The 23,045-nt window shown below is 47.4% G+C and overlaps 1 protein-coding gene across 2 annotated transcripts in view; it reads left to right on the top strand.

Moving 5' to 3' along the window:
* The window catches only part of WBP1L (WW domain binding protein 1 like), a 53,609-nt gene that overhangs the window by 25,295 nt on the left and 5,269 nt on the right, over positions 1-23,045 (top strand). For both annotated transcript variants that reach the window (XM_053923303.2, XM_024555677.3), the window contains exon 2: positions 13,760-13,862. In XM_053923303.2, coding sequence (XP_053779278.1) covers positions 13,760-13,862 — 103 coding nt within the window. The remainder of the gene's footprint in view (positions 1-13,759; positions 13,863-23,045) is intronic.

Here is a 23,045-nt window from a genome sequence, read left to right as displayed (position 1 = left end):
GGAAACTGTCCTCTTGTGAGTCTTGGTGTTAAAGAACTTGGCTCACCAAGTATTGGTGTCCCTTATGTCACAGAGGAGGAAAGCGTTAGGGCTCTTCGGTCTCCTCTGTGGCATGAACTCAGTCTGTGTAAAGGGAGAGAGGCCTGTTGCTTCCTTCCAGGGAGCTTCTTAACCAGCTCTGGAAGAACTAATGCAGTGTTCACTGAAGAATGGCCATTGTGCTTAAGAGGAGCTGAGGTTTGGAAGAGCATCGCCTGCCAAACTTTTGGGGAATGGCACCCTGTACCAAATTTTAGATAAAACACACCATTGAGGATGTGTTGTTCTTTTATTATTTGGCAAGACCAGAAAATGAGTTTTCTGGTTAAGAGAGAATTTATCATGTATACCTAACAGATGGGTGACTGATTTCTGGGGCATAAGATTGTAATAGAATGTTCTTAGTCTGCTGATTTGCATGAATTCGTTTTCCTGTTTGATTCAGAAGGCATTGATTTTTGTAAGGCTGGAGGATTCTTATGATCAACATTCTGTATCGGAAAAGTATTTTGCTTTTATTCTATTCAAAGCATGTGCATACAGAGGTATAAGCTCGGTCCCTGCCCCCAAAGGGTTTACAGTCAGGTAGGGGAAGTAGAACGAGTATGCAGGAAACTGGACATTCGGCAGGTGGCGCTGCTGAGTGATGGGAGAGTGGAGCAGAGTGCTGAGGTTCAGAGGAGTGAAGAGATGGCTCTCTGCAGGTGGCCCTTTCCACAGTCCAGCGGTCTCACTTATGCATGGCACTCACTGTAGGTGTGGAGGGACCAGTTGATGATAAATTCTAGTCGATGGAAGGCAGGAAATAATTTATATAACTTGTACCTTGGAGTATTGCCTTTCCCTGTGCCCCCAGTTGTCCACACCAATAAAGTGAGATATTTTATCCCTGATACTGGCAATGAGTAGGCTCCAACAGAACCGGGGTGGGTGTGGCACCCTCTCAGGCGACGTGCCCTTGCCACGTTAGAATTTGCCATGGGTCGGGACATCTAAGAGGGACCAACTCCTGGCCTAAGGGGTTGTTTGCACTCTGACAAGGTGACACTGGTACCTACAGCCCCTTGATTGGCCTGAGGTTGATTGTCAGAGCGGCCAGCATTTTGAACCCCATTCGCTCCCTGGGCATGGGCGGAGCTCTGAGGGTCTTGCAGGGACAACACTGAGATGCAGTGGTGAGAGCCAGCCAAAGGCTGCAGGGTGGGAGCCAGCTAGGCAGAGGGAAGGGGGGATCTGCCAGCCTCTTATTTACCTCCCAGCACTGCTGCAATTAACTGACATTTCCATGATACTTTTATTATTTCATCCAGATAGCCACCCATGAGGTGGGTGGTATTAGCTCCTTTCTGCTGTGAGGAAACTGAAACTCAAGGTGTCACCTCTTCAGGATCACACAGGTAATGGGACTAGGTCTTCCCAGTGTTGTCCCGCTCGTGCAGGTCCTGGTGTGGTACCTGCACCAGCATCCGCCGCCAGGCCTTCGCCCTGCGTGCCCTGCGGTCAGCAGAGGACCAGGTGTTGACTCCTAGTCATCAGTACCCTCCTGTGTGTGCTTAGCCTCTCTCTCCCAGGTTCAGGACAGATTGGGCAAGACCCTGCTTGGAAGGGAAGTAGTGGCTGTACACGGTGTAGCACAGCCCAAGGTGACACTTGTTGTTTGTACTACCTGAGGTTGGAGCCAAAACCCTTCTCGGAACTGATTGGTAAAAATCTTGTAAGTGACAGCACCACCAAGCACCTCCGTTTCCTACTGTCCCCTAAAGGCGAGGAAGGGAGGCTGTTACTGAAGCCTTTTCAGGTGTATTTTTAAACCCCAGCCATCTCTGTTGCAAGAAGGGGCTTTTTTAGAGGAATGTGGCTTGTTTTTCATCACATTCCTGTTACCAAAGCAAAGAGAAACCAGGGGACTGGACAATAATATAGTAGAAAGGAAGACTCTGTCTGATGATTTTGAAACTTTTATCCAGGACACAGCCAAAGAAAACATTCACTTCCTCCAGTGATATCCCTTGAGTTTGACCCACCCCCTCCCACCCCTTTCCCTTGAAGAGGTAAATTTTAGTCCAGAAAAACAGGATGATTTTGGACTACTTAAAAAACTGGGCTATAACATTTCTCTTCCTGCCCTAATTCCCTACCAGCCAGATCCTTGTTTCTTAACTCTATGCCCAGGCCTTCTTGGCTCTGTGCTCATTTGCAGGTGGAACAGCCCTGCAGGTTGACGGCTTGGAAATTTCTGTGCCCCTCTCTGGCCTTGCTTCTCTGGGTGGGGCTCAACTGGGCTCGAACCCTGGACCTCACCAGAGGCCTCTGTTGCTGGTTTCTGGAAATAGCGATTCAATCTTAGGTGACTGGCTTGACTATCTTGCTCTTTTAACTGAAAGGGAGAGGCGGGGCAGTGGTAGAAAGCTGCATGCTTTTCAGGAGAGAAGGGGGCAGGCTGGGAGAGTGGCTGGAGTATGGCACAATGACCTTCCTGAGAGTGGCTAAGTGTTTGCTGGGCTTGTGTTGCATAAAAGACATTGGTCCCTCGGGCACTGCATCAGGGAGGCCAGGGTATTTATTGTTGTTTGGTTCTCTTGCTTAACACGCTCCTCTCAGGAGCTTCCACTGAGCTGGGAAACACATGGTGTCGTTCACGGTGTCAAATACCGCCTGGCATATCATGTGGTTTTCAGCAAGGGTTTGGAAATCCCTGGTTACCCACAAGGCAGTGCTGTGGGTACCTGTGACCTCCCACTCCTCTGGGTGTGGCTCTGGAGCGTGGTGAGGAGGCAGGCTGCCAACAACAGCAGAAGATGCGATCACTCCCCCGTCTCTGGGTGAGGTTCCAGATTTACAGGCCGGGCTCAGATTATGCTGAGTTACTATAAACCTGTCATGGCCAGAGAGCCATGGGTAGGTCTCGCGGTGGTCATGTGAAGTCCCGTCACCACGCCACAGCCTTGGCCTAACCCTTGGAGGATCCCACCTTCTGCCTCGTAGCTGAGGCACAGGGACAGGACTAGCCCCTGGAGGTACTTGACCCTCAGCCTCTAGCATCAGTACTTTCTGAAGGGTTAGCGTGTCTGCTCCTTTGCTAGGGTAGGTGTGCTTGGGAGATGGACGCATGGACACATGGACACTCCAGGCAGACTCCGTCATTTTTTCTTTGGCTCCCAACAAAGCTGTGGGGGGAGAGAACTGCTGACCAAAATGGGGTTAAATTTAGAATTTTGCTTAAAATGAGGAAGGACTGTGTCCCCGGAACCCCATGTGTGCGCTCCACTGTCGAATGAACCTGGCGAATCCCTTGTAAAGCACATTGGCAACGTAGAAAAGCCTGGCCAAGTGCTTGAAAGCACAGTCACCAGGCAGAACTTGGTTGTCCCACATCTCTTGAGTGTGGTGGCAGGAGGTTTTCCTGATTCAGCAGAGGTGTCTCCCACATGCAGGAAAGAGGGCCCTTCTCTCTGTGCAGGTCCCTGTTATACACGTCCTGGGGAAGGTGTTTCTTGGGCCTCAGTGTAGCGAATTCAGATGTCTGCTGTTTGTATTCAGGCCTCTGCGGAATGTCTGAACCTCAAGGTAAGGGGTGAACGGTCTGTGACAGAACCTGAGAGCAAGAGAAGTTAACCAGATGCCCACAGGGGCCAGGCAGGGACGTGCTGAGTCAAGCAGATGGGGTATTGGACAGCGGGGACTGTGGGGAGGCCATGATGCAGTCAGAACTCATGGACATCTGTGACCCTGACTGATTTGGCCCTCAGGCCCCAACATGTGGGTCTTGAATTTTCAAGAGAAGCTGGAAATCTGAATTTCTGTATGAATTGTTCTCATCTTAAAATGTTGACAATTCCATTTCTTAACAAATTGAAAAAAGGACCCATGTGGGTAGAGAACTGATTAGCAGGCCGTTGTGTCCCGAGGGCCCCCAGTGCGTGATCCCTGCTTTCAGGCAGGAAAGCCAGTCATACTGCATGGGAAGGAAAGGACCTGCCGTCATAGGACTAACTATGGACACGTGGCAGCCAGCTGAAGTGCCCTCCTGCCCAGCCAGAGAGGCACCTGCTCCCTGCTGGTGTGTGTCTCTGCTCTCTGCACCAGCTCTGGACTGCCGGGGGTCAGAGGATACCTCAAAACCAGGATTGCTTTTCCTTCTAAGTGTTGGGGGGCAGGGGATGGGGGGTGAGGTGGAAGACTGGCCCGTTAACCCAATATCCCATCCTGCTGCAGGCAGTCTGACCCCACAGGCCTGCTTGCACTTGTATGCTGACGAGTAGCCTTTAATAAAACCATGGGGTATGTTGCAACTTCTAGTCTCTGTTGTGGGATTTTCCTACCAGGGTCAAGGGGCTTTATCTGAGTTTGTTATTCAGGTTCCTAATAGCAACACAGGAAATGGATTTTAATTTCTTTGCTGGCTGCTCTGTTTGGAGGCCATTTAATGAGGATCCAGTTGCAATGCAGCTTGGGCAGCAGCGGTGCTGGTGAGGATAGGAGTATACCCAACTGCTATGTTACTTTAAAAGGAAAATTATGGGTCCTGGTCAAGTAGCTCAGTTGATTGGACAGTTGTCCTGATACGCCAAGGTTGTGGGTTCAATCCCCAGTCAGGGCACATTCAAGAATTAACCAATGGGTGCATGGGTGAGTGGAACAAGGAATTGTTGTTTCTCTTTCTCTCTCACCCCATTCCTCTGTCTAAAAATCAATAAATAAAGAAAATTAATATAAAAAGTTGTGTTTGTCCCGAGGCAGAAAGATTAGAAATAATTTAATGTGTCTTGATTCTAAGTGGCTACTCAGGGGGCGGGTAACTGTTGGGATGTGTTGGGGATTCTAGAAAAAGAATAGTCAGACTATTCCACTTTTAGGGGGCAAGAACTGTGTATATTTTACATTTATTGGAAATCTAGGGCTATGGTTCTCAAACTTGAATGTATGTGAACATAATCAGTGGGCTGTGTTCTAAAAGGCAAATCCTCAGTCTCCGCCCCCAGAGGCTCTCAAGCTACATCTGAACTGACACCCCAGGTGATGTGGGGCCCACGGGAAACACCACATCTCTGTTCTGTTGCATGTGTTGTCTGTGTCCATTGCTGGTTTGGGGCAGACTCGCTTATGTGTGAGAGGACCTATTTAGTTCGGATTCATGGCGCCACCCTTCCTCGGACACTTGCAGAGTGTCGTTCTCTATGGGAAGACGGATAGGATTGTTCCAGAAGGCCCTCACAGGTTGAAGTGAGAACACCCCTGTCCCCACCACATCCGGGGCCCCTGGGACTCCCCTTCAGCATCATACATCTTAGCCAAATCTTGGAGCAGCGGCTGCCCCATTGGTTCTAGGCTTCTCTCAAGTCTGTCAGTAACTCCCTCCAGTCTTTGGCTTTATCCTTAAAGGCACTTTCCAACTAGGGGATGGGGGACGGGGTGTTCCTGAGCCCAGGAAGCTGAAGTCTAGGGGCCCTAAGGGCACAGTGTCAGATGTTGGGGATGAGGCTGAACCTTGTCAGATGAGATTTACTGGTTTGCGTAGGGCAGCCTGCCCCTCAGCTAAGGCCTTTTGGGACATTACTCAACTCCACCAAACAGCATAAAAGTCCATTCCTAATGTCCCAGTTCATACAAAGCAGACTGGTTACCTTACTAGCAATGGCCTGCCCTTCACCCCAAAGGCTAGGCGTCATTGTCATGTGCAGTATATATTGTGATCGAGGCAAAAACACATAACAATCCCTACCCTCAAAGAGAGGGAGATGAGACTAAGGTAGGCCAGACTCCTCGCTGAATCATCCCTCTGCCAGAGCTTGCTTCCCCCTCCTCCCCAGCTCCTCCATAACTTCCTTCCACTCAGTGCAGAATGTACGCTCCTGAACGATTCTTATTTTCCTCAGCCTTTCTTCAGACAGCCTTAAAACCAGAATTAGGGCAAACGTGAGTGTAACTTTCTTAGTGTAAAATAGAGGCAAATCCACAAAACTCTAAAGAACGTTTTTTATGACCACCACCAAGTCTTTTTCTAAGGACTTGCAAGTGCTGCATTTTCAGAAATCAAAGATTCTGTCTAGGATAGAACAAAAAATAGTTGATTCTCAGTTTAAGTTTCTAACTACCTTTTCTCATGTAGTCATTTCCAGTCGGTCTTGTTGATGAAGACTTTGTTGTCCTTTGGTTACAGAGCATTACCAAAATCAGATAGTGCTAGAATTTGGTCTACTTTCTGAAAAGCCATTCCTGATTCAAAAATGGAAGGAAAGTTGATTTTGTTGCTTACTCTGCACTAGCAGCCACAACTTGAGTAGTGGGGGGCAAAAAATAAAAAAAAAAAAAAGAAGGGGCTCAAATTGAAAAGTAGGTATGAGAGTTGCAAAAATACTTTGAAATTTATTCAAATCGCCATGAGCTAGGGAGAACCTAGCTACCTTAGCCAACAGTGAAATTACAAACAGGTACTTTGGATATTATTTTAAATGTTGTACAAAGCACTTGAGGTCTGGCTTCTGCTGAATTCTCAGCTCTTCCTTCACACACCACTCTTCCTGCGATTTCATGCGCTCAGCCTCTTCCGTCTTCTTTCTTTCCCTTCAGCGCACCAGGCTCTTACCAGCACTGATGTTCTTCATGCGCTTGGCGTGCCTGGAGCCCTGGTCCCGGGGGTCAGCTTACACTGGCTTCTTCTCAGGATTCAGGGCTCCTCTCCGATGTGCCCTTCTCAGGGAAGCCTTTCCTGACTGTGCCCTCGAAGGCCCTTTGTCCTATTATTCTGTTTTATTATACTTATGAAGCTTATTACTATTTTAAATTCTAATTTCACTTTAACAAGTGAAATTTTCTGTTGTCTTCACCAGAATGTACTTACAGTCTTTTTGTCTTTGTGTAGTTCTCTGGTTTCAAACAGTGTGCCCAGGTGTGAGTTTATTATTGTTTGAAAATTCCGTATCTTTAATCAGTTCTGGGAATTTTTTTCTTTTTTAATTTAAAATAAAATTTTATTTTTAAGTATATTTTATTTATTATGTTGTTACAGTTATCCCATTGTTTTTTCCCCGTTGTCCCCTCCACTCTGCACTCCCCCCTCCAACCTTCCCCTCCCTCCAACCTTCCCCTCCCTTAGTTCATGTCCATGGGTTGTACACATAAGTTCTTTGGCTTCTCTATTTCCTACATTATTCTTAACCTCCCCCTGTCTGTTTTGTGCCTAACAATTATGCTTCTTATTCCCTGTACCTTTTCCCCCCATTCTCCTCCCTCCCCTTCCCCATGGAAATTCTTAAATTATCTCTTTAAATATTACCTCTCCTCCATTCTCCTTTCTTTCTTGAGCCTTTTATTTCTCATTTGCCATTTCTATGTTTTCTCTTAAATGGTAGAAGCCCTTTGTTCGGTAATTTTCTCAGATCTCTTTTCCATTTCCTAATTCGTTCTTTGCCTGAGTCTAAGCTCCCGTCTGTTTAGTTTTTCATTTCAGTAACTACCGTATTTTTCGGACTATAAGATGCACAGGATCATAAGATATACCTAGGTTTTAGAGAAGGAAAATAGCGGGGGAAACCCGCTCCACCGTTGCCCCCTCCCCCCCGCGAGCCAGGTAAGCCATATTCGGGCTATAAGACGCACCCCTATTCCTGCCCTGATTGAGGGTAGGTCTTATCAGAGTTTTACATTTCTTCTGCCAGGTATCACAGAGTTACTGCCAGCCTAAGGCCACTTTTTTTGGTTAAATTTTTGGGTTGGGGATTCTCAGACCATGTAGAGGTACAATTCAAGTCTCAAATTAGCTTGCGGAAAGGCCTATGGTTACAGATTATTAGAGGAAATACTTTTTTGTTCTCAGTTCAGAGCTTTTTGTCACTGTTTGCCAATGGGCTATTTCCTCCAGTCTGCTCGCTCGCTCTCTCTTTGAGGATCCTCACTTTGTATTGGTGCTCAGTTCCAACTCCCAGTTTCAGGTGGGCCCACGAGCAACAAACAGCCCCTTTCCAGGGCAGCTGTTCCCAGGGCACTGGAAAGGCTTGCCTTCATTTACCAGTGTACTTTCTAGTTGCCCACAACATTTTTGGCCCCTGGGGATCCTCCTCGCTTTCTTGCAAGCTCTGCTGTATAATTAAACGAATATTCCTATATATCTAGTATTTCTGTGGGTTTTGACGGAAGAATTTTTAAGTTACCTACCCAGCCGTATTGCCAGAGGCAGGATCTCTTCTCCCAGAATCTCACGCTCATGGCTGTAGCTGTAGCATCCAGCACAGGGCCTGGCACATGGGGAAGGAGGATATATGTTGATGTGTGGAATTGGATGCTTCCATTGGAAACTGTTTCTTTGCCCCATAAGGAATGCCAGACAAAGGTGGTGCTTCAAATTCATTTTTGCCCAGCAGCCAAAGTAGTTAGTTGGCATCCTGTGAAATATTTTAATATTCCTAGTTTTTTACTTTGAAACTTTAAAACTTCAGTGTTTTACTAAGGACATGAAGATGCTGTTGCCAGCTGCTAGCAGAGCTTTCCAGCCCCAGAAACTGGCAAATTAAAACCATGCCTGGACGACTATTACTGCCCGGTGCCTCCTTTTGTGCTGGCACTTTGGAAGTTCTTGTGCTGATTAAGTTGACCTTTACTGTGGCTCAGCTAAGAATAGCTACTATAACACCTGGAAACTCTTAAGGAAAATGTTGTTAGTCCCGCAAATATGCTGCCACCAAAAAGATGCGATAATTTTTTGCATGTGTGCAAAAGGCATACTGTTGTTGTTCCTCCTTTTCCATTGTGAAAAGTGTTCTTTCCAGGCCCGTGTTGGTCATTCTTGCTTTTCTGTGTCCGTGCATTTTGTTTGGTGACCAGAGGTGTCCCGTATGTTGGAGCCAGTCACTGTGGCACCAGGGCTTGAAAGCACATGCTTACAACACACGAGGACCCTAGCGGTCATCACCATGGTCCTCCCTGAGGTAAAAGACCTTGGCATAAGAGCACATGTTATTTGCAGAAAGTTCACTTGTGTACAGTTTTACCCTCCTGGCATGGAGTTTTGTGCACCTGAAAACTACCAGGAGGAAGGTGTCTTTAAAAGGCAAATCTGATCTTGTCAGCTCCCTGCATAGTCTGGTCCCCGTTTACCTAACTTTCCTACCTACTTCCTCAACCACCCTTAGCTAAAGGGCTTTGCTTGTTTTATTTCCTCGGCCTGGAATGGTCTTCCTGTCCCTCTTCCCTAGTCGCTCACTTCCTAACCATCCCGACCATCTCAGTTCCAACTTACCTTCCTCCCAGAAACCACTCTGGACCTTCCAGACTGGCCCCTAGTCTTATCTGTTGTAAGCTCTCACTGTATTTTTCCCTCCTGGTTGCAGTTTTATCTGTGTGATTGCATTATCTTTTTTCTTTAGACTGCAAGCTGCTCAAGGACAGTGGTGGTGACCTTCTTTTAGCCATTTTCCCATTGTGTTTGCCACATCTGGTTCAGTGCTGGTGCAGGGCACTCAATAAATGTTGAAGGAAGGAACGTAGGCCCTGTGTTCCACACTGGGAGGAAACCCATTCTGCCCTTCAGTAAATCAGTATGGAAAATATGAGCAAAGAAGGGAGGAGTCCCACACATGCTGCCCCTCCTTGCTGCAGAGGAGGAGGAGGAGGAGAATCCCATTCTCAGAGTCTGAGAGCCCCAGGAGGCAGGGCCCTTATCTTTCCATCAAAGACAAAATGCTGACTTTATTTGGTTTGGGGCTTTTATTGGATTTAGTTAAGCAACTGAGGTGGGAAAAGCAACGGAAGAAGTATAACTTTAACCAAGGAGGCTCTAGCTTAACAGTAGTTAGAAGCTCAGGCTCTGAAGTCAGACAAACTAGTCCCAGCTCTGCGACCTTAGGCAAATCACTTAGCCCCTCTTGGCCTCAGTTCGCTGATAATACCCATTTCATAAGGTTGCTTTCAAGCTTAGATAAAGGAGTACACATAAAGCGTTTGGAACAGTGCCCAGCACGCAGCAAGTGCTCAGTGTACATTAGCTGTATTGTTCACCCCAGGTGCTCTGCCTTCGTGCGGGTCGCATTGCCCTTGTTTCGTTAAGCAAACCTTTCATTGCCCAGGTCTGTGCCCATGGCGGGTTGGGGAGGAGGACAAGGAGAGAGAGCTCCTGCCGGAAGGGGGAGTGCAGTTCATTCTCCGCTTCCCCTCTGGAGGAAGGGTTGGGGCAGATATTTACTGGTCACTCCTCAAGAGCTGGCCTGAACAACATAATCTATGTGAAGTGCTTGAATATGCTTGGAAGAAAAGCAAAGAGTAATCACAGAGGGTGCTGAGAATTTTCCATATTTGAACTTTCCATTGCATTCTTTCCGATTCCTTTTTCTGTTCTTTGTGTCTGGAGCCGCCCACATTGCCAGTGAACTTTGCTATTCTGAAAGAGTTCTAAATGAATTCGAAGTGCGGTTTGAATGGTCTTTCATCCTGGCAGTAATGGCTCACAAAAAGATACTATTGATATTAAGAGCTCAGAGAAGTTGAGTAACTTCCCAAGCGCTCACACAGTTATTTAAGCATTGTGGGCTTAACAAGTTAATAAACTGGGCTTTAAACCTGGATTTGACTGACTCGTAATCACTTCTGCCTCATGGTGGATCTGGAGCCACGAGGTGGTTGTGGAGGTCTGTGAGAGTCTGCTGGGTGTTCCACTGGTATGCTCCTCTTCATGGGGCGGGGGCGGGGGGCAGGCACCAAGCAGCATTCGCACACCTGTGTCCTTTGCCCACACTTTGTTGTTGGTGGGTTTTTTTCCTTTTCTTTTTCTTTTTGTTTTGTTTTAAGAGGGGAAGGGAGGAAGAGAGGGAGGGAAACATCATGGGTTGTCTCTTGTGTGCTTCCCGGACCAGGGCCTGAACCTGCAACCCAGGCATGTGCCCTGACTTGGAATCAAACCAGCAACCTTTCACTTTGTGGGACGACACCCAAGCCACTGAGCCACACTGGCCAGGGCCTTTGCTGTCACTTTGAGAGGAGACAAAGATTTCAGGAGCTTTTTTGTCAGAGGGAATGGGTGGTGGGTAGGATAATAAAGCCTTTTGGGTTGAAAGGGACATTAGAGAGCATCTTAACTAGTCTTAGGGCCACAGAGTAATTTACCCCAAGTTATGTGCCTCTGTTGTGGCAGAGCTGGGACCAAAACCAAGGTGCCTGAACCCCTTCCCTGGTGTTCTTCGTGACACTTGCAACTCACTACCCCAGTCTTCATTTTTTAATTTGCTAAAGGTCTGTGAGCCCATTTATATACGTAAATTTTTAACTCCCCATCTTCTTTCCTTTCTCCTGCAGCAGAAAAATGACAGTTTTCATAGTCAAGACTATCACAGGCAGCTGGGGGCTCTATCTGGGGCCAGAGGGAGAACAGGGGATAAGATATACTGGTTAAAAAGTGTTCAAAGAACTCTAGATTAAAGGGTGCTACTACAGCTCTGCTCTCCCTGGGAAAGAGAAGCGGGGTCCTGTTTATACCAAGCTTCCTCCTCGGAGGATGGAAGAGCCAAGAGAAAAGCTGACACCAGTAGGTCATGAGGATGCCACTTGTTTAGATTTCAAACACGTTCCATTCCACACCTCGCTGAGGACCAGGTGGCTGCTGTGTGTGCAGAGCCTGGACCTCATCTGGTGAAGTTTCCCGAGGCAGAAGTATCACTGGATTCTTTTTTTTTTTTTTTTAATTGTATTGATTGATTGATTTTTAGAGGGAGGGGGAGTGGAGGGGTGAGGAGGGAGAAAAACGTCAGTTACCCTCCATATGTGCCCCGAGCAGAAATTGAACCCACTACCTTCAGGGAATTGAACCAGTGACTTTTCATTGTACAGACAAGGTTCCTACCAACTGAGCCACACCTGCCAGGGCTCAGGAGAAACTTTTGATGTCCTAATGAAAGCAGCGTTTTACCCTGAAGTCAGAGAGTGTGGGTCCTAGCAGAAGTGAGCACAGGTCTGCTTTCTCCATGGGCTCCAGGCCTTGCAGCAGATGGCCCACTGGACAGCCCCCCACTTAGGTGTTTGCATTCTGCATCGGCAGACACAGGAAGGCAGAGAGAGGAAGGGTTGTTTGCGGTATTGTGAAACGCTCATTGTCAAGAGTTTAAAATGCATTTCCCACGTTTCCTTCTTCGTAAACCCCTTTAAGCTAGCGTGTAAGACCCTTTCAAGACCAGGAAACACCTGAGGATGTGTGGTGGAAACCTGCACTGAGCCAGGGGTCTGGTTTTTAGCCCTTCTTCTCCTCTCTCTGCGGCTCCTGGTGCCTGTACTATGGCTCCCCGGCCTCTGGCCCTGTGGACAGTCACTGGCATGCCTTGTTTATACCCTTGGCCAAGTAGACAGCCTAGTGAAGCCAGGGAGAGGAGGAGCCGACCATGTGACTTCAGTTTCCACTGGCAGGCATCCACCCGGATGTGCGCTGTGGGCTGGGTCAGCCTGAGTGGCAGCAAATACTCTTCTGTGGTTTTCGTTTCTTTGCTGAGCAGGGTTTTTTCCCTTCTTAACGCTGAACTTCTTGAGCATAGGGGCGCTGTCTTACCCACTTATCTCTGAATATCCCTCGCACCCAGCCCAGTGCTTGGCACAAAGCAGTGCCCAGGAATTGCATGTGTTACTTCTTCAGAATAAAGAAAGTTGAAAGCCAGTAGAACAGGTCACCTCTGGGTCTCATCATACACATGATGGTCCAGGGAACATGTTGGGCTGAAGTTCAGGTTGGCTGGTGGGGTACTTTTCAGTGTGAAATATAAAACATCCTTTTTCACCTCCATCCCCATTCCCCAGCGCTGGGAGTAGAATCTGGCAAACTGCTGGATTTGTCACTCAGCAGTGCCCTTTCTGTAGCGGCCCCTGACGAGGGACAGTGTGAATCCCAGATCCAGCCAAGATTATTAGGACATCATTCGATAAGCAAAGCATAATCTAGCGGCTCGATATTGGACTAGGTCCCTTGAGCAGGTCACCCCTTAAAAGCGAAGAATTTTAGTAGCAGTGGTTTTTAGCTGTCCTTTGAATCATACGATAATTAACCTTGGAGATCGTGTGTCTTGAAGGAGGGTGGGATGACTAACAAGAAGCCGGACCTAATCCTAGAATACATACTGCATTAATTATTCCAGGAACTTTCACGGAAAAGCTGCTCTTATTTGAAACCGCTGCTAATTACAGGAGCAGCATCACCTTGTTACCCGCTGAGTTTAAATAACACGAGAACATCGAGTGTTTCTGCTTGGATATAAAAAAGAGGTGACACAGCCTTGTCTGAGGAGAACTCTGCTCCTTACCAGTCAGCTCTGTGTGCTGAACCCTCTCCTCCCTTTAGTGACCGTTTCCCCCCTTAAGTCTGCTTGATCTAATGGTTTTTTTTCTTAATGGAATAAACATTGGTCTAAACCATTTTGGTGAAGGGTGGCAGATGACCAGAAAGAGGGGAATGAGAAGAAAAGTGGTATTTTTTTAAAAGATCTTACTTATTTATTTTTAGAGAGAGGGGAAGGGGGAGAGAAAGTGAGGAAGAGCAACACCCACGTGAGAGAAACATGGATCGGTTGCCTCTTGTACCTGCCCTGACTGGGACCAAACCCGCAACTCAGGCCTGTGCCCTGACTGGGAATCGAACCGGCGACCTTTCTTTTTGCAGAAAGATGCCCAACCAACTGAGCCACACTGGTCAGGGCGAGAGATGTGGTGTTTAAAAGGCCATCATTTAAAATGCTATTTTTTTTTTCCTTTTTAGGATAAGGAAACCTGTGTGGGCACCAACAACCAGAGCTACATCTGTGACACTGGACACTGCTGTGGGCAGTCTCAGTGCTGCAACTACTACTATGAACTCTGGTGTAAGTCCTTGCCTGCTCCTTCTGGGGCCCTGGGGCCCTGGTTATGCCTCTGCCCTTCGGAAAGCCATGGACTGGGCAGCCCTTTTCTCATCCTCCTGGGGGCAGTGTTGGCAAGTAGAATCCGTTCCCAGGTTCCAGAGGTGACTCCTGTGTAGAGGAGGAGAGATCTGATGCTCTTCGGACATTGCGGGCTGAGCCTTCTTAGAGGCCGTGGTTACCGGGGCTGCTGCAGAAACTCCTGCTTGGGTTCCCTTCGACGCTCTCCGTGGTGTGTGCTGAGCAGGGACAGCCCTGAGAACTTTGCATGGGCGGCCCCAGACTCCCAGGCTTGCCATCTTTGTGAAGAGAGGTTGCAGCAGCCAAGCTGCTATGGGTGCTGAGCTGGGCTCTCTGAATGGCTGTAAATCCTTTTTTTTAAATAACAACCACAAAGTTCCAGAATGCCCTGTGGAGCATCAAGGAGCTGCCTCTCTTTCTGAGGGTCCCTCTCGAAGGGATCATCGTTCTGTAGCTCCCTGCCTATAGAGTGCTCCTAGAGAGAGGGAGCCCCCTGTGTTTTTTTCCCCCCAGCTCTCAACCTGGAGTGTCTGGAGGCTTTTCCAGTGCACCCACCGTGTTACTCCCATGAGCTGCATGTCCTGCAGAGACAGTCCTTGTCTCGCCAGTAGTGTGTGGAGGCCGGGACAACTCGCCCCTTCCAGAGGTGCACAGGGTGGTAGTGACAGGACGTGGTCTTCAGGGAGGAACCCAGCCTTGCAGACTTCCCTGACGCGCTTTGTGCTCTGATCTTCTTGGAAGTCAGACAAGACGCTGTAGGACGCTGGATGAAGGATGGGAGGATGGGAGAGCCCTTAGGGCAGAGAGCCCCAGTGACCAGCATGGCAGTGGTTCTAACAGCTGTCTGCGGAGAAAGGAAATGATAGATGTTTCCCTGGATCGTTTTAGTGTCCCCTCACTCCCTTCATTTGGAAACAAGCTTTGGGCTTGTTTGCCAAATCGGGCCATTGTTACCACCATCACTTCTACCCGCTTTCCTCCCATCGTCTTTCCCTGCTCGCCCCACATCAGTGATATGGTTGGAAAGCAGCGAGAAGGGCTATTACTGGTATGGAAAGGAAACTAGACTCTTGGCTGGGAAGACACTTCCTCTAAATGCAAATGGATCTTGTAGCCAGTGGGAGTGATTCTTATAAACAGGACCTCTTTTCACCCTGTCCTTCCCTTTGAGGACTGAGGACTCCCAGAGTCCGGCAAGAGCAGGCTCCTCCCCCCACCCCAGAATTGTTGCTGCTGTTTTATAATAGAAGAGGTGGGGCTGAGGGACTCACCAGAGAACACAAAGTACCAAGCAGGTGGACAGACTCTGTTTAAATGTTTGAAAGTGCAGACAGCCACAGGGTTCAAATTCTCCCTCCTATTCCTTGTTAAAACAAAGGTCGGAGCTGGGCTGCCAAAAAGCCCCGGAGCCGACAGTCTGTGTTTCTGGGGCCTGGCCCAGGCATGTCAGTTGCAGGAAGGGACGGAGTTGATGGCTCCATCTCAGATTGACAGAGCCTCCTGGGCTGTTGGCAGAGTGGACTCAATGGCCACCAGAATTGGGTCACCCAAGCCAGGGCAAAGTAGTAGAGCGGCAGGGACAGGGAGATCCAGATGGCAGGGAGGCATTCTGGGAGTCAGGCACTTCACCCCAAGGGCTTAAAAAAGCCAGAGGAAGAGCTGCACAAGTGGCTCCTTACTTTCCAGTTATGGTCGGTTGGACAGAGGGGGAGGCCAGGCAGAACCCAGAGTCTGGATGAGGAGAAAAGACTCACCATCAGGGATGGAGATTGTAAAAGCAAGCCTTTCCTCTCCTCTGGGCCCAGAAATGGCTTTGTGGTCAGGAGATGCTCATGGAGTGTCCCAGCCCCCAGGGGATTCTTTGGTGTTCCTCCTTATTAGGGTCTTGACCTCCGTCTGATGTGCATAGGGAGAGGCTGAACATTGGAATGGACCCTTTCAGTTCTCATCAAAACTGTACTTTATGTGGCCTTGAACCATGCTCCCTCTAATTGCCTCTAAACTTTGCCTAAAATGTGAAAGTAATGGGTTATTCTCTTTGTCTCTTTACTTTGGAAGGAAAAATCTCAGCCAGGAAATCCTTGGCAGAGGGCCCCAGGGGCGGGGCGGGGGGGGGGGTGCGGCGGGACATGCCATTTCCACCAACCCTTTTACCTGAATTTTCCTGTGTGATGAGATCTCTGTCTCACCCCATTTTACACAGACACACAAGCATGTGCAGACCTTGAGCTTCAGCCAGCACCCTTTCTCCCAGGCCTTTTCAGCCTGTTGTGACCTCAGCCGGTAGTCATTCCTGGGCTTGCGTCAGACAGGAAGCGAAGGTCCTGTCTTTTCCATGCTGTGGTTGAGGCTGTAAGGATCTGGTCATTACTGTTACTATCAGCCTGCACATTTTTATGGCACTTGCACTTTAACTCATCATCCAGTCATTTATTCATTCAGCAAACCCTTATTATAACACTGGTTCTTGAACTTTGGCAAGCATCTGAATTTCCTGGAGGGCTCATTAAAAGTTTTCTGGGCCCTACTCCCAGATTTTTGATTCAATAGGGTGTGGGGTGGACCTGAGGATTTGCAATTCCAACGAGTTCCTCCCAGATGCTCTAGCCTCTTTGGTGTCAGAAACTGTGGGCAGATACAGTCCTTGCCATCAAGAAGGGCATCTCCTAGCAGAGAGAGGAGATCTGAGAAGATGCCCCAGTAGTAATGCAAAGTAGAGCGTGGAATGTATTTGCCAGAACTGCTGTGAATGTGCAAAAGGAGAGTTTGCTTTGTCTGGACAGGGGTCAGGCTGTGTGGGAGAGGCAGCGTGTGCAGCGGGTCTTAAAAGGGAGATAGGATTTTTAAACACGTGGAGAGGGCGGGATGATTTTCCAGGCAGAGAACATGACAGGTCAAGGCCCCATGAGAAAGAACAGAGTGTGGATCATGTTAACCTTTCCCCTGGGGCTTGACTGGGAAGAAATAGGCGATAAGAAGGGTGCTAATATATACAAAACTCTTGTAGTGCCAGGCACTAAGTGAGGTCTTCACGCACGTACATCATCTCGTTTCACCTAGAGAACACCCTTCTAGATGCACTTATCATCTCCGCGTCTCTGGACCAGGGCTCTGCAGCCTAGTAGTTAGGTCAGTGCTCTTCACTCCAAAGCTGTCCAAGTGCCAGGTTAGAAGGGTAAAGGGCCAGGTCATGGAGAGTCTCAGGTGTGCATGTTTACTTCCACCTAAGGATGCATTTCGTGGACCAGAGAGAAAAACTAAAAGCCAAGGCCCCGGGGAGGCTGGGAACATACTCAAGGCCAAAGGGCCTGAGCCCGGACCTCCCAACTCTCATCCCAGCGCTCTTCCCACTCACCCAGCTCCATTTTCCAGGGAGAGGCCAGAGTTTGGAATTTCTGCTCCTGAGGTAATTTTGGGAAGCCAATCAGGCCTCAGTTTTCATTGGTTTGGGCTTTAATGAGAGACAGGGGAGTGTTTTTACAGTGGCATTTCCCAGAGATGACATGAAACACATTATTAGTAAATGCAGTTAGTGCTGAACAGCTTTTCACATACTAAAATTTTTTTTTAAATTTTCATTTGTCCTTAAAATTTTTTTTTTTAACTTACTGATTTTAGAGAAAGAGGGGAAAGGAGAGAGAAACATTGATTTATTGTTCCACTTATTTAGACATTCATTGGTTGATTCCTATATGTGACCTGACAAGGAATTAAACTCACAACTTTGGTGTGTTAGGACGACCCTCTAACCAAACCTTGTCGTAAGATAACCATTGAACTGCTCTTAAGGAAGGCCCACAGCGCTTGCCACGCAGAGCAAAGTGGAGAGCGGGGATCTGGGGCCTCTTTCCGAGCCCTTACTGGCCCCAGTTCCCTAGTGGTCTGGGCTTCAGGACAAAAACAAGCCAATCAACAGCAGGTGGGCTGGTTTTCCAATGAATTCAGCCAAGAGTAGAACCTAGAAGCAGACTTGGGACTTGTTCCTGACTCTTGCTTTTTTATGGATTAAAGGGAAATTGAAAGGAAACCCTTGCCATCCGTGGCCATGCCTGTAACAACAGTAGTAATAATAAGCTAGAGAACTTACTCAATACCAGGCGTGGTTCTGAGTGTTCTGCATATATTAGCTAATTTTCCTCCTAATGATCAAGCACTAGAGCATTATTCTCCCCATTTTACAGGTGAGGGAAGTTCATAAAGCTAGGAAATAGTTTGGTGAGCTGGGATTTGAACCCAGGTTGTCTGTCTCTTCTGTTTTCTATTTGCAATTGTGCTTATAGGAAACTTGTCCAGCCGTTCAGATAAAGTTGCCAGTCCTCTAAAGTCTTCATTTCCCAAGTTCAGGCTCTTTCCACAGTGACAGTAGCAGGAGCTCCTGATGAAAGGTATAAGGAACCCAGAGGGCCACCCACCATCCTGTCGAAGGAGAGCTAATTTACAGTATGCTTTGGCTTCCTAATGAGGAACTTCCGGCAGGCGGAGAGTGGTGCTTCCCCAAGTTCGCTGTGAGCCCTGGGGCACGTGACTCAGTGCCTACATTGGCTGTGGTTGTCTTTAAAAACAAGTTCCCATTTTGCTTAGTGTGACAAGTGCTCCCCAACATGAGGTCACGAATTTCAAACTTGCTGGGGAATGTAATCTCTGGGTAGGTGTGTGTTTGGGAAAGAGGGTGTCCTTTGGCTTTTGCTATATGTCTCTTTTATTAAGTTTTCCTATTTGAAACTCTTCCTTGTTTGTGAAATCTAGCAAAAAGGTAAAAAATTGGCACAAATTCAAAGGGACTAGTCGGATATTCCCCGTTTTAAAATTGAGGGGACACTGCTTTGACTAGAATGGCTCCCACGAGGGTCCGTTTCGTGAGGGTCAGACAGGAAGGCCTCCTGCCTTCCGTGAAGTGGGGACAGTTCACTGGGGCTCTTGTTCGGACCTGTACTGATACCGCATCACATCACTAGACCCGTTCTGCTCCCAAGTTGGTTTTCTGCCAGTTTGATCCGCACGAATGATCCAGTTGTCTCTTTTCTATCCCCATGCCCCTTCGGACCTGCCTTTTTTTTTTTTTAACTCTCATTTTCTATTATACTTCTAGTTCAGTGGATCTCAGCTTTTTTTTCCTGTGTCAAGGATCTGCTTAAGAATCTGTTGAACCCTTTAAATCCACTCACCCAAAAAAGCCTATAAACTCACTGCGTCAGTCAGGATAGGATAGGTTGTGCTGCAGGAACAAACAAGTCCAGAATCCTGGTGGACAGACAGTAGGTTTACTTGTCGTTCACACTACAGTATGTCCATCACAGGTTAGCTGGGAGCTTTGTTCCCACTTCATCATCCTCTGGGGCTTGACTGACCCTGTCACTGTCTGGAATGCTGCCAATTGCCATGGCAGAAGGGAGACTCATGGAGGGTTTCACATATGCAAGAAATGTTCTGGCTTCTAAGAGACCTATGTCACTTCCAATCCCAATTCATTAGTTAGAACCAGTCTCAAAGCCTCACCCAATCGGAAGGGGGTGGGGAAGTTCAACCTACCCATATGACCAGAAGGGGGAAGACGCCTTCTGGGGTTTTGGCTAGTGTGAAAACCAATCCATTTTTCCTACTAAAAACATGAGCTTTTAATTTTTTAAATTTGTATTTATTTCTTTTATTCTCACCTGAAGACATGCTTATTGATTTTAGAGAGAGGAAGGGAGGGAGAAAGAGAAGGAGAAAAACATCGATGTGAGAGAGAAACATCAGTTGGTTGCCTCTCATGCGCTCCTACCAGGACTGATCTCACAACCCAGGCATGTGATGTGCCCTGGCTGGGAATTGAACCTGAGATCTTTCGGTCCAGCCAACTGAGCCACACCAGCCAGGGCAAAAGCATGTTTGTTTGTTTGTTTGTTTTAAGCATGTTGTAAAATCTGAGAAATGTTGCCTTAGATCATGTACTTTGCTGCATGAAAGTTGAAAGTAGAATTAAATGCTGATTATCAAATGGGAGAATGTACTTTCTAAATTATCAAGTACCAGAACTATAGGTAATATGCAAAGAATTGTTTTGACTTTGAAATTCACCTGGAATCAGGCTCTTCAGCAGAGTGCACTGTGCTCATCTGTGGGACTGCAGTGCACTCTGGTCTCACCTGAGGAGGCTGGGAGCTAACGAGATTGACTGTAGAGGAGGCTGGGAGCTAACGAGATTGACCGAAGGGGCCCCAGGAGATGTTGCGGGTCAGCAGCAGGCAGTCACTTCACTCGAAGAGCTCCCTCCCTTCTGGCCCCAGCTCCGTTCTCTTGAGAGCTCCTCTAACAGCGTCTGTCTGGGCTTCAGTCAGCCAGCAGCAGGAGAGAAGTGGAAGTTCAGTGGCACAGATGTCAGTAGTGAATCTGGGAAGGGGGGACCACAAGGGAGACTTCTAACTTCAGCTCATGTTTATGTTCTCTGGTTAGGAATGAGGCTTTTCTGTCTGCTGGTGGGAAAGGTCCCCCACCTATTCCCTTCTGCCTGTTCTGTGGCCAGGCCTTCGCTGGAAGTTCCATTGGACACTGACGTGCCACAAGGAATAGGTGTCGAACAGCTTGCCAGAGCCTGGCGGCTGTACCACCACGCTGTCTGGCCCTGTAAGGGTGGCTTTGTGGGGAGGTTCAGTGAGGACACCCCTGGGGACAGAAAGAGCTGTTGCCAGAGGCCACACCCTAAATGTCACTGGGATCTTTCAGAATATTATGTTCTGGTACAAATGTAAAAAAAAAAAAAAATTAGTGTCTATTCATTTACTGTCTGTAGGGAGAGGGGAGCCTTTAAAAAACAACAACGAGGCTAACTCATTCTGGCAAGAGATACATGTGGAAATACTTAACAAATTCTGAGCACAGATTTATAATTACAAAGCAGATGATAAAAAATAGATGTAGCATTTGTAATGGAAAAAATTGAAGTTATTCAGGAATAGAGAACAGATGAACATTAATATAATCTATTCTCATTTAAAAATAATTCATCTTAAAATTATTCCTCAGATAGTTTTTTTTAAATCCCCACCCAAGCATATGAGTTTATTGATTTCAGAGAGAGAGACAGAGAGAGAGAGAGAGAGAGAGAGAGACACTGATGTGAGGGAAAGCATCCATCAGTTGCCTCCTACGTGCGCCCCAACTGGGATCAAACCCAAACCCTTTGGTGCACGGGGCAATGCTCCAACTAACTGAGCCACCCAGCCAGGGCCTCAGATAAATTTCTTTGTAATTTCGAAGAAGTACACATTCATCTTAGAAAAATTAGGAAATGTAGATAAGCAAAAAATGAGGGAGCTGGTTCCAGAAAATCTATTGTCCTGTTTTCCAGTAATAACCTCATGATTAACTTGCTGATTGTCCGTTTAGATGTTTACATAGGCTTGTTTTAAGTAAAAGTTGGGGTCATATTTTACACTGTCTTATAACCTTTTTTATTTAATATCAGGAACATCTTTATGTCAAAATAATAGTACCTATGACTGATTTTTTAATGACTCATATCATTTCATTGTGTGAATATATTCCCAGAAGAATTAAAAAACCCATCCAGAAATACAGTGATTTTTAAAATAAAAGCCAGCAAAAGTAAAATTAATCAGATATTTTGTTTGGGTTTACTTTGTTTCCAGTTTTATAATTTGAAAGAAGAAAATAATTGGGAAAAGAAAATTAAAATTTGTCATAATCTCACTAAAGATAAGTCACTATTTTTGTGGTTTTTTATTCCAGTTTTCCCACCATATGTTTATATATTCCAAAGCAAAATTGCTCATTAATTAGATATTTAGGAGACTTTTCTGCATACATTTGAAAATTGGAGAGGGGGGGTCTTATATTGGGGTTAGCCAAGAGACCCTGATTAACTAACCAAGAGAACCAGTGGGAAGTGAGAAGAAATAATGCCCCGGAGAAAAGAGGGCTGGGCCTTCTCCATCCCGCTACTGCTCGCTGGAGCCGGGAGGAAGAAGGGAGGCTGCTGATGGCCCTGAGTCTAACGCAGCTGCAGGTCAGAGGAGGTAGCGTGGATCACTGGTGCCACAGTGGGAGATGGAATTGTACTGGATTCTGTCAGGAGCTCAGGAAGTCATTTGCACTCCCTAGGGAAGAGATGGGCCTGACTGAGGTAATTAGAATTTTCCACCTCTAACTTTAGGACTCTTCTGTTACCCAGGCATACATGGTAGAGAAAAGCCCCAGAACTTTTTGGTGGTATCTGGAGAACCCGGAAGAATTTATCAGGCAGCCCCTCCGCGGCCCCCTGCAGTTGCTAACAGCTGAGCTGTGGGGATTTTGGGAGGCTCTGTGCTTTTGGTAAACACCCTGGTGTCAGCAGTAGGAAGTGAGCCTGGGAGCTGTGCTTCTGGGAGAAGACGGGCACTAGAGAAGCTAAAGCATTTTCTCAGAGATCTCTTGGGAGAGGAAGAGTACGCTGTCCAAAAAGGGGAGCATAGTTAATGCCCAGCAAACCTGAAATAGGGGAGGACCCGTGGTGCTGGAGTGTTGCCTTGGTGTTCTTCCCTCCCCCCAGGTCCCTGGAGGCTCCCCAGAGTGAGTGACCTCTGCTGTCATTCTGTCAGTCCTGCCCTCTTCCATCCCACGTGTCTTTCACTGTGGCCCAGACGTTTATGAAAACTGAATGCAGGTTGCCCTGGCCAGGTAGCTCAGTTGCTTGCAGCATTGCTCCGATACACCAAGGTTGTGGGTTTGATCCCCAGTCAGGGCACATACAAGAAATTGATGTTTCTCTTTCCCTCTCTCCCTTCCTCTTCCTTGAAAATCAAGTTTTTAAAAGATTCTTTGTTTATTTACTTATTTATTTTTGAGAGAGAAGCAAAGGAAGGGAAAAGGAGAGGAGAGAAACATTGATGTGTAAGAGATAACATCAGTTGGTTGTCTCTTGCATGCCCCCAAATGGGGACCCGGCCCACAACCCAGGCATGTGCCCTGACTGGGAATTGAACCAGGGACCTTTGGGTTTGCAGGCTGGCACTCAATCCACTGAGCCACACCAGCCAGGGCTCTAAAATAAATTTTTCATAAATGAAAAGCAGGTTCTAAATGTGGATTCACCGAGTGAGGCCTAGCAGTGATAGCTGTGACCAGGCCGGTGCTGCTGGGGACTTC

The sequence above is a fragment of the Desmodus rotundus genome, chromosome 4, assembly GCF_022682495.2.
Source record: "Desmodus rotundus isolate HL8 chromosome 4, HLdesRot8A.1, whole genome shotgun sequence".
Lineage (NCBI taxonomy): Eukaryota > Metazoa > Chordata > Mammalia > Chiroptera > Phyllostomidae > Desmodus > Desmodus rotundus.
This window is presented reverse-complemented; position numbering and strand designations above follow the sequence as displayed.